The sequence below is a fragment of the Eriocheir sinensis genome, chromosome 19 (assembly GCF_024679095.1).
Source record: "Eriocheir sinensis breed Jianghai 21 chromosome 19, ASM2467909v1, whole genome shotgun sequence".
Classification (NCBI taxonomy): Eukaryota; Metazoa; Arthropoda; class Malacostraca; order Decapoda; family Varunidae; genus Eriocheir; species Eriocheir sinensis.
In genome coordinates this window covers 10,750,856-10,762,826 of record NC_066527.1, presented here as the reverse complement: position 1 = coordinate 10,762,826, position 11,971 = coordinate 10,750,856, and the positions used below count along the sequence as shown (strand labels likewise).

The following is an 11,971-nucleotide window of genomic DNA, read 5'->3' as shown; positions in this document are numbered from 1 at the left end:
TATAGGCCAACCGGCCTCTTGCAGACTCCTTACGTTCTTATGTTCTTATGTTTTTATGTGTGTGTAATTCACCACGGCCTGATCATGAGTTGGACTCGTAATCGCCGGTAGGTACCCTCCCGACATGAGCAAGTGCTCTTTTATAGTCGATCTATGGGTACTTCCAGGACCTCACACACCACACACCCCATCTCCCTTTCTCAAGGGGGAACAGTAACCACTCCTAGTCAACGGAAAGAATCCGGCCTGAGCGTGCTCGAACCGTCGCCCTGCCAGGCTGGGAAGCCTAGGAGCGCAGCGCTCTAACCAGTTGCGCCACGGTGTGTGTGTGTGTGTGTGTGTGTGTGTGTGTGCGCGCGGGGGGAGGAAGTGTAAGGTGTGGGCAAAGCAAGAACAAAGCAAGTGTTTTAGATGCAATGTGTTGTGATTTATGCAACCAAAATTAACACTTAGCGGAGCAGTGTTGTGCAGTAGGTAGGATGGCTATAGCAGCAGCAGCTGTAGCGAGCAGAGAGCCTCAGGAAGGTGCAAAGAGCACAGAGCAAGGAAACAAGGTGGCGCGCGAGGCACGACAGAGCTCAAGTAGACACGTCTACCTCCAAGGCCAGGGAAAAGTCAACTCTAAGAAAAGGTCAACTAACACATTAGGGTAAAGAGAAACTATTCATTAACACAACAGTAGGGCATGGATTATTTATTCCCGGGTGTCCTGAGGGACGTGGTCGACGAAAAACGTACTTGAGAAAGAATATGGCGACTGAATATGATGTCTTATGTCGTCTTATACAATCGCGCCTTCTATAGACATGACTGAAATGGGCATCTTATCCATAATTCAACACTCTCTTGACTACCGTTTATTCTTTTGCGTAGAATAGGTGTAAATTTTACTACTGATTAGAATGAATCCAACGGTTATCAAAATTTAAATCAAAGCAAGGAAAATAATTCCTAATCAATAGACGATGTCAACTCACTCACTAGAGCTAAATGCTTTGCATATGCCAATGGTTAAGTATTGTACACTAGTTATAGATTGTGGCTGTTGTTTTGATACACGTGTGTGTGTGTGGGGGGGGGGGGGGGTTGCATTCCCCCAGAGAGAGAGAGAGAGAGAGTGATTGGTAATAATTTTTCCGGCATTACATTCTTATATAATTATCTACTTATATTGGCTTATTTCTAGGTACCAGCTTATTCATTTATCTATTCATTTATTTATCACAGGTTCGGAGTTGACTTAGAGCGGCTACAACAAAAAGAAACGCAGAAGTCAAGGTCAGGTCAAACTCGTGATGGTGAGTGGCTCAGGCACTGGTTCAACCTGTCGGGGCCATCCACGTGTTCTGACTTTGCCACACAGAGAGGAGGAGGCCAGCACGTGATTGCCTACTCTTATTACAACACCAACGCCACCATCAGCAAGGGTATGTGTGTGTGGAGGTGTGGAAGGAAGAAGTGGAGAGTGGGAGAAGAGGAGGAAAGAAAGGAAGGAAAAAAGTTGAGGAATGGAAAAAAGAAAGTAATGGAAGAAGCGAAACATGGAAGAAATTACGAAAAGGAGTTTAAATAATGGAAGGACTGCAGAACAGACGAATGAGAAGGAAAGTGAAAAGAGAAAGGGAGAGAGAAAGAAGGACTGAGGGAAAGAAATTAAGAGCAAGGGAAGGAAGGAAGGAGGTAGAATTGAGGGAGGGAAGGAAATAAGAGTGTAAGAATGTCAAGAAGTAAATAAAAAGATAAAAGATAATAAAAATGGAAAAGTTAATAAAGAGAATTGAGATCGAGAAGTGATAATTATGAAGAACCAGCAAATTTTAACCTCCGGTAATTTGCAAAATTCAGGATAGAACATCTGGGCCTTCCGGTACCAAAATCATGGGGATGAAAACGTTTATTTTTTTTTCTTTACATTTGGCATATAACACCGATGATTAGCGCGGCCACGTATGCCCCCAAATTACCTTTACCTTAATATTTTTTTGGGGGGGTGGCTGAGTGGATAACGTGACGGCGCCGCGTTCAGGATGACGCGGGTTCACGCTCCCCGCCCGGTGCCACAAACTGGGATTTTTCAGTCACCGCCGAGTGACTAGATTCTAGGATCAAAGATGAGCTCCGAGGGGCAGCATGAGCCATTGAATGATGGTGCCGCTATAAAACGTTTGCCTGCGCCACAACAGGCTGGGGCCGACCATCAGGCCCTATGAAGAAAGCCTAACGGCGCCATAGGCAAAAAAGAAAAAAAAAATACGATTGAGAGGAGATCAGTTCATGGCAGATTTTAATGACGTGGTAGATAATTTTGTAGTGTAGGTTGCGAGGAAATGAAAGATTTGATTGTGCTATACGCAGATGTAAAATTTTAATTTGTGTTTTGATATCATTGCCATCAACGTGTTTTAAATCTATTATATGATAAATAAAGGTAAGAAGTATTCCGCTATGTATGGTCTATGGCCTGAGTCAAACTTTTCATATTCCTAAAATGTTACGTATGCAGGCAATATGAACAGCCATCTGTGAAATCTCACTGAATATATTGATTTTGCTGAAATTTTATCGCCTGCGCGGTCTCGACGTTCAAGACAAAAATAAATTTAAAATGTCATCTATCAAGCTGCAGTTCAGTCTTGTTGGGCATGTGAGTAATTTACGTGGGCAGGATTGTCAGGTAACCTAACATAACATTCCTCGCCATTTACACTCAGTTGAGTCGTGTCAGTCAAATGTCAAAGAAAGACATCAAAGTCACCACACCAGGTTTCGCCACTGGCTATGTCTGCCTCGGTGTGAGCGTTCAGAGTTACCAATCTTTGTTTCGTCAGCAAATTTGAAAGTGTAATTACTGAATCAAACCAGCTATATCACTGAGGTAGAATATGAACAGTAGCAGTTCAAAAACAGAGCCCTGAGAACCATCACTCAAGTGGAAAAGAGCACAAAGAGTTGAGGAAAAAATCCTATTTAGGAAATTCATATTGAAATCAAAGGGTAAAGAAGAACGAAAGAGTGGAGAGGTTGATAAAGTGAGACTGAAGGGTGGAAAGTACCTGTAGAGTCTGTCCTAAACCCTATTCACGCACATCGGCGATCTTGGGACGAAACTGCGACGAACCTGGTTCGTTCTGATATCGTTGGAAACTGGTGCACTCTGGCCCGTCCTACTGCGTGGAATATTTTGGCACGACGCTTGCACAAGTATTGCCCGAATGCTGGACGGAAGGTACACACCAATAACGATGCCTGCCCGTTATACGAACTATAGAGCAATCTTGAGATTTGATTTTTTTTCAGAAGACTATTCCTGCCCGACTAGTACCCGGCAACGAAACGACAATAAAAAATACTGCCCGATTGCTAAACGAATGCCGCTCATTTGTTAGACGAATGGAGAACGACTCCTGTCAAGGTATGTGCAGCGCCCTTTCTCTCACTCGCTAATCCCTAGGTCTGGAAACAAGATGCGGCCTTGACATTAATTTTGTGCTGCTGTCCTGAACCCACCCAACACCCACCCCCCAACCCATACCCACACCCATACTCACACACACTTACGCTGTCTCTCTCTCTCTCTCTCTCTCTCTCTCTCTCTCTCTCTCTCTCTCTCTCTCTCTCTCTCTCACAAAGAGAGAGAGAGAGAGAGAGAGAGAGAGAGAGAGAGAGAGAGAGAGAGAGAGAGAGAGAGATTACAGGTGTCAACTCATCCCACGAGTCCATGCCCTGAGAATCATGGGTCTCGGGCCTCTCCTCCGTGAGCTCATTGTGCTCCTCCAGCATCTGTGTCTGACTCTCGGTAGCGAAGCTGTCAGGTGACTGGGCCATGATGTCAGGTGGATATGCAAGGGCAGCAAGCAGGGGTGTCAGGCCAGAGCAGCACGCAGGGGGGCGCCAGGTGGGTTGTTAGCAGCGTAGGGTAGCAAGCAGGGCGACAAGGAGAACCAGGACGTCAAGTAGGGTTGCAGGTCTTCGAGGGGAAACGAGCGTGGTGGAGGTTTTTGTAGCCAACAGGCTGCCACGTTGCCAAACCACTTATAAATATACTCGCATATCGGGCAGCATTCGTTTAGCTATCGTCCAGCATTCGATCAGATGAACGATTCTCTGGACAGCTATCGTGCAGCTGCTATGCAGCTGTCGGGCAGCTGTTGTAAGGGCCAAAAACCGATCACTGCACGAGTGCTTGCTGACGAAAGCTGCACGATTGCTGCACTATAGCTGGACGATCACTGAGATTTCCTTTACCTACAGCACTCCTGCCCGATCTTTGACAAGGTCACGGCCACACCGAGGGCTGCAAGAAAAATAAGCGCAGCGCTTATTTTTCGTCCACCTTGCCGACTCATCGGCTAACATTGTTGTGCACGGATGTAAGGGCCGCCGGCAACCCTCACATAACTATGTGTGTGTGTGTGTGTGTGTGTGTGTGTGTGTGTGTGTTTCCGTGTGCGTAGGAACATCACGCCACCGTAACTACCACTTAACCACGCGTGATGCTTCACGTGAGTTGCCGATGCACGCTTCGAACCCGCGAGGAGAATCGGTGATGTTGACTGATATCCGTCTGTTAATATCCGCAGTGACCTCCAGCCTTCTGATGGCAACATACATCTACTCCACTCAGCTGAGGTCCTCATTTACATAGAAGACATCACTTTCGTGGGCTGAAGTGATTCATCATTGAGAGTGGAGAGGATGCTAGACGGTTAGATTACTGTACGTGTTGGAGGAGTTATGTTAGTGTTATTAACTTGTTATTTAATACACCTAAGGTTAAGTTAGCAAGTGTTTGCCTTCCCACTTCCTGAGATACCTATCATTTTCTGTCCTGAACCTTCGGCATTGGAGGCGAACGTAGTTCTCGCAATCTCTAAGCTTTTACAATGGATTTCCCCAACGATGACTAGACGATGTGCTACGATTATAAACTCGAATGCTGCACGAATGCCAATAGTGCAGGTGTCGCTTTCAAGATCATATATGTGTGAAAGCCCCTCGAGTTGTCTTCCACTCTCCCGACTGCCCCTGAATTTTCTCTGCTCACGACTGCCTCACGACCGCGCTCGTCACATCCGAGTCGACCGCGAGGCGACGGAGCTAGGAGTGAACCACAAACGAAACAGGACTGCGTATCGCAGTCGTGGTGCACCGTGTTCAGCAGTCCTGACGCAGTCGTGACGCTGTTGCAACGACTTTTCATCGCCGACTGCATCAAGGCACGGTACCAACGCATCAGAAAGCATCTGATTGATCTAACTGCTTAACTTCGACCCACGTCACATCCGACGATGAGGCGGACACGATTTTTTAAGGAGCGCTTTAAAAAATCGTGAGGCGCGACAAGTCACGCCATCAAGTTACGAACGACCTAAAAATCTGCGCTTTATTGGCAAATTAAAGTACAAATTAAAGACAGATGAAAAGATGTGTTAAAACCTTGCGTGGCGGTGCGGTCGGACCTTTAGTCGCGCATGTGTGACAGGGGCTGAAGGGAATAAAGAGGAAGAGTAGATTAGGAATTGATATAGATTTTTGGAATTGATTGATTGAAATATCCAACCCCTCAACCTCCCTTCCATCACCCCTACAGCTAGCACCAACTACAAGAAGTATTTTGCCTCCCTCCACAAGCGGGCCCGCCGGATAGCCAAGGTATACCCAGGCTACCTGATGCGAGTGTACCATAACGTGACGACAGACGACACCACCGCTATGACATTCCTCTGCAAGTTGCTATGTACCCATGCCCATCTCGACTTGTGTGACGTCACCAAACTCCCGAATCTTGGTGAGTTATGGTAAAAGTAGAAGTAGTAGTAGCAGTAGTAATAGTAGTAGTAGTAGTAGTAGTACCCGCAGAAGTAGTAGTAGTAGTTTTGGTAGAAGCAGTAGTAGTAGCAGTAGTAGCAGTAGCAGTAGTAGTAGTAGTAGTAGTAATAGGGATCACCAACCCATGAGAAGCTGCCTGGTAAGAAGAACCAAAACTCCATCAGCCTTACCAGATCCCTCATCAACAGGATCATCGCTCAGGAGGCAGTGGGCGAAATAGACCAAACAGAAATAAGAGAAATCAAAAGAAGAATCTCAGAAGAAATACAACAGGCCCAAAAAGACGAGCTGGACTGTCTAACACACCACCTGTCCACAGAAATGAGTAGACAAATCCACACAGCACAGGAGGCAGGCGCCTCTAACTGGCTGACGTCACTACCAATCAGAGCAAAAGGCTTCAGCCTCAACAAACAAGAATTTGTCAACACCGTAGCTCTGAGATATGGCTGGCCAGTTGAAGGGCTGCCTGATCTCTGTGCATTTGGATCACCAAATGATGTCACTCACACTATGAGATGTGAAAAGGGAGGTTTCGTCTGTATTAGACACGATGAGGTGAAGGATCTGACAGCCAGCATGCTCGGGAAGGTATGGCAAGACGTCACTATCGAGCCGGCACTGCTTCCCCTGGACGGCGAACCCTTTCGGTACAGGACGGCCAATACCTCACAGGAGGCACGGGTAGATGTAAGTGCCCGCGGATTCTGGGTGCGCGGACAGCGGGCGTTCATGGACATTCGCATATTTGACCGGATGGCTGCCTGTCACCGTGAGCTCCCCCCCGGATGCCGCCCACCATAGGAACGAGCAGGAGAAGACAAGGGCATACAATGTAAAAAAAGAATCTAACCTGTGGATCAGGGCAGCTTCACCCCCCTCGTCTTCACCACATCCGGCGGGAAGGATCCGATGCTTCTACGCTCGACTCGCGGAACTGTTCTCAGAAAAGAAGCATCAGCCAAGGAGCCACATTGTAGCCTCGATGAGGTGTCGCCTCTCGTTCTCCCTGCTCAGATCGGCCATCCTATGTCTCAGGTGCAGAAGACACTCTGACCCAAAAGCCACCAACATCTCCAATATGGACTAAGAGCCCACAGTGGTGGAGAGTGACATTAGGGTGGGTCGTGAGTGACATGAGTAGGGAAGGAAAGGGGGATCTAGACGCAATAGATGATAGGGAATTATGAACAGTGCTAAGTAGTATAAGTGATATGGTTGGATGCCACAGTCAATAGCGAACAGAGTTGGGGCTAATGACCTCCAAGCTATGGAACCCTCCATGACTTTGTGTCGGGAAAGTAAACATGGGTGGAGATATCTTTTATGTAGTAGTAGTAGTAGTAGTAGTAGTAGTAGTAGTATAAACTGTAGGAGTAACAGTGGCAATAATAGAAGTAGCAGTGGCAGTAGTAGTAATAGCAGTAGTAGTAGTAGTGATAGTAATAGTAGTAGTAGTTGTAGCAGTAGTAGTTGTTCTTGTTGTTGTAATAGTAGTTGTTGTAATAGTAGTTGTATTATTATTATTATTATTATTATTATTATTATTATTATTATTAGTAGTAGTAGTAGTAGTAGTAGTAGTAGTAGTAGTAGTATGCATATCAAGTGTTGGGGGGGCTCCATTCACACAGCTCTTCTGGACAGAGTGGAGTCTAAGGCTGTTCGTCTCATCAGCTCTCCTCCTCTTACTGATAGTCTTCTACCTCTTAAATTCCGTTGCGATGTTGCCTCTCTATCTTCTATCGATATTTTCACGCTGACTGCTCTTCTGAACTTGCTAACTGCATGCCTCCCCACTCCTGCGGCCTCGCCTCACACGACTTTCTGATCAAGCTCATCCCTATACTGGCCAAACCCTTATACAAGAGTTAACCAACATCTTCACTCTTTCATCCCTCACGCTGGTAAACACTGGAACGATCTTCCCTCATCTGTATTTCCTCCTGCCTACGACTTCTACTCTTTCAAGAGGAGGGTATCAGGACACCTCTCCTCCCGAAATTGATTTCTCTTTTTGGCCACTCCTCTCTACTCTATTCAGGAGCAGTAAGTAGCGGACTCTTTTTTTTCATTATTGTTTTCTTTTTTTAAGCCCTTGAACTGCCTCCTCTACTGTAAAAAAAAGTAGTAATAGTAGTATAGTAGTAGTTAGTGGTAGTAGTAGTAGTAGTCGTAGTAGTAGTAGTAAGAGTTGTGGTAGTGGTAGTCACTGACCAGCCTGGTGAACAAGCCTACAACTTTGCTCTCCTCAACGACCTGGAGCAGATGGGTCAGCACCCTACTCGTATTCCCGACCGTCTTGGAGACAGGCCCAACATTCTAGACCTCTTCCTTACCTATAATCCTTCTGCTTACTCTGTCAAACTGTTCTCTCCGTTGGGCTCCTCCGATCATAACCTTATTTCTGTATCCTGTCCTATCGCTCCTGTACATCCTCTGGACCCACCGAAGAGGCGACGCTTCTGGCATTTTGCTTCAGCTCGGTGGGACAACCTGAGGATGTACTTATCCGATTTCCCGTGGAATGACTACTGCTTCCAGGAGAGAGACCCCTCTGAGTGTGCTCAGCGCATCACAGAAGTGATTGTCTCTGGAATGGAGGCATACATTCCACGTACTTTCTCTACTCCTCATGCCCAACGCCTTGGTTTAATCATGTTTGTTCTCGTGCTATTAAAGATAGAGAGGCAGCTCACAAAAGGTTCCAGAGCCTTCGAACTCCCGCTAACTTTGATCTTTACATTTCAGCCCGGAATCTTGTCAAATCTATTCTCCGACTTAGCAAAACTTCTTTCATTAATAGAAAATGTCAACACCTTGCTTCTTCTAATTCTTCCCGTGACTTCTGGCATCTAGCCAAAAATATCTCTTCCAATTTCACTTCTTCCTCTTTCCCTCCTCTCCTTAACCCTGACGGCAGCACTGCCGTCTCATCTGTCTCTAAGGCTGAACTCTTCGCTCAAACTTTCTGTAAGAACTCCACCCTGGACGATTCTGGGCATATTCCTCCTACTCATCTCCCCTCTGACTCCTTTATGCCTGTTATTGAGATTCTTCAAAATGATGTTTTCTATGCCCTCTCTGGCCTCAACTCTCAGAAGGCTTATGGACATGATGGAGTGCCTCCTATTGTCCTTAAAAACTGTGCTTCTGTGCTGACACCCTGCCTGGTCAAACTCTTACGTCTCTGCCTATCAACATCTATCTTTCCTTCCTGCTGAAAGTATGCCTTTGTACAGCCTGTGCCTAAGAAGGGTGACCGTTCCAATCATTCAAACTACCACCCTATAGCTTTACTTTCCTGTCTATCTAAAGCTTTTGAATCAATCCTTAACCGGAAGATTCAAAATCAACTTTCCACCTCTAACCTTCTATCTGATCGCCAGTATGGATTCCGCAAGGGGCGTTCTACTGGCGATCTTCTTGCTCTCTTAACTGACTCTTGGTCATCCTCTCTTAGCCGTTTCGATGAAACTTTCTCTGTTGCGCTACACATATCGAAAGCCTTCGATAGAGCCAGGCACCAGTCTCTGCTTTCTAAACTGCCCTCTTTCGGATTATATCCCTCTCTCTGTTCCTTTATCTCCAGTTTCCTTTCCGGCCGTTCTATATCTGCGGTGGTAGACGGTCACTGCTCTTCCCCTAAACCTATCAACAGTAGCGTTCCACTGATCAATGATCTTCTTTCCATAACAAACTGTCCTGTCCACTCATACGCCGACGACTCCACTCTGCATTATTCAACTTCTTTCAATAGAAGACCATCACAACAGGAAGTACACGACTCCAGACTGGAGGCTGCAGAACAATTAACCTCAGACATTGCTATCATTTCCGATTGGGGCAGAAGGAACCTTGTGTCCTTCAATGCCTCAAAAACTCAATTTATCCACCTATCAACTCGACACAACCTTCCAAACATCTATCCCCTATTCTTCGACAACACTCAGCTGTCTCCTTCTTCAACACTAAACATCCTCGGTCTATCCTTAACTCAAAATCTCAACTGGAAACTTCATATCTCCTCTCTTGCTAAATCAGCTTCCTCGAGGTTGGGCGTTCTGTATCGTCTCCGCCAGTTCTTCTCCCCCGCGCAGTTGCTATCCATATACAGGGGCCTTGTCAGCCCTCGTATGTAGTATGCATCTCACGTGTGGGGGGGCTCCACTCACACAGCTCTTCTGGACAGAGTGGAGTCTAAGGCTCTTCGTCTCATCAGCTCTCCTCCTCCTACTGATAGAGCCGCGATGTTGCCTTCTTTTTCTATCTTCTATCGATATTTCCACGCTGACTGCTCTTCTGAACTTGCTAACTGCATGCCTCCCCCCCTCCCGCGGGCCCGCAGCACACGAATTTCTACTCATGCTCATCCCTACACTGTCCAAACCCCTTATGCAAGAGACTCTCTCACCCAGACAACTTGGGAGCCCGTCTCATCTGTCTCTAAAGCTGAACTCTTCGCTCAAACTTTCTGTAAGAACTCCACCCTGGACGATTCTGGTCTTATTCCTCCTACTCCTCCCCCCTCTGACTCCTTTATGCCTGTTATTAAGATTCTTCCAAATTATGTTTTCTATGGTTCTCTTGGTCATCCTCTCTTAGCCGTTTCGGTGAAACTTTCTCAGTTGCGCTAGACATATTGAAAGCCTTCGACAGAGTCTGGCACAAGGCTTTGCTCTCTAAACTGCCCTCTTTCGGATTCTATCCCTCTCTCTGTTCCTTTATCTCCAGTTTCCTTTCCGGCCGTTCTATCTCTGCGGTGGTAGACGGTCACTGCTCTTCCCCTAAACCTATCAACAGTGGCGTTTCACAGGGCTCTGTCCTATCACCCATTCTCTTCCTGTTATTCATCAATGATCTTCTTTCCATAACAAACTGTCCTGTCCACTCATACGCCGACGACTCCACTCTGCATTATTCAACTACTTTTAATAGAAGACCCTCTCAACAGGAAGTACACGACTCCAGACTGGAGGCTGCAGAACGCTTAACCTCAGACCTTGCTATCATTTCAGATTGGGGCAGAAGGAACCTTGTGTCCTTCAATGCCTCAAAAACTCAATTTCTCCACCTATCAACTCGACACAATCTTCCAAACACCTATCCCCTATTCTTCGACAACACTCAGCTGTCACCGTCTTCAACACTAAACATCCTCGGTCTATCCTTAACTCAAAATCTCAACTGGAAACTTCATATCTCCTCTCTCGCTAAATCAACTTCCTCGAGGTTGGGCGTTCTGTATTGTCTCCGCCAGTTCTTCTCCCCCGCGCAGTTGCTATCCATATACAGGGGCCTTGTCAGCCCTCGTATGGAGTATGCATCTCACGTGTGGGGAGGCTCCACTCACACAGCTCTTCTGGAGAGAGTGGAGTCTAAGGCTCTTCGTCTCATCATCTCTCCTCCTCCCACTGATAGTCTTCTACCTCTTAAATTCCGCCGCGATGTTGCCTCTTTCTATTTTCTATCGATATTTCCACGCTGACTGCTCTTCTGAACTTGCTAACTGCATCCCTCCCCTCCTCCCGCGGCCCGGCTGCACTCGACTTTCTACTCATGCTCATCCCTATACTGTCCAAACCCCTTATGCAAGAGTTAACCAGCATCTTCACCCTTTCATCCCTCACGTTGTTAAACTCTGGAACAATCTTCTTTCATTTGTATTTCCCCCTGCCTACGACTTGAACTTTTTCAAAAGGAGGGTATCAGGACACCTCTCCTCCCGAAATTGACCTTTCTTTCGGCCACCTCTTTTGATTCTTTTTTGGGAGCAGCGAGTAGCGGGCTTTTTTTTTATTATTGTTTTCTTTTTTTGTGTTCCCTTGAGCTGTCTCCTTTGTTGTAAAAAAAAAAAGTAGAAGGACTCAGGTCGGCCATCCAATGTCTCAATGGTACCAGACACTCTGGGCCTAAAGGCACCAACATCTCCAATATGGACCATGAGGCCACAGTGGTGGAGAGTGACATTAGGATGGGTCGGAAGTGACATGAGTAGGGAAGGGAAGGAAAATCTAAACGCAATAGATGATAAGGAGTTATGTATACATTTAGTGCATGTATAGATTTAGTGCTAAATAGTATTAGTAATATTGTTGGATGCCACAGTCATTAGTGAACAGAGTTGGGGGTTGAGTGAGCA

General features: G+C 46.4%; 1 protein-coding gene across 1 annotated transcript in view; it reads left to right on the top strand.

Annotated features, from left to right (window-relative positions):
- The first annotated feature begins 479 nt into the window (after positions 1 to 479).
- The window catches only part of LOC127000964 (uncharacterized), a 94,380-nt gene continuing 82,888 nt past the window's right edge, over positions 480 to 11,971 (top strand). The window contains exons 1-3 of the mRNA XM_050865136.1: positions 480 to 649; positions 1,228 to 1,427; positions 5,591 to 5,788. Coding sequence (XP_050721093.1) covers positions 480 to 649; positions 1,228 to 1,427; positions 5,591 to 5,788 — 568 coding nt within the window. The remainder of the gene's footprint in view (positions 650 to 1,227; positions 1,428 to 5,590; positions 5,789 to 11,971) is intronic.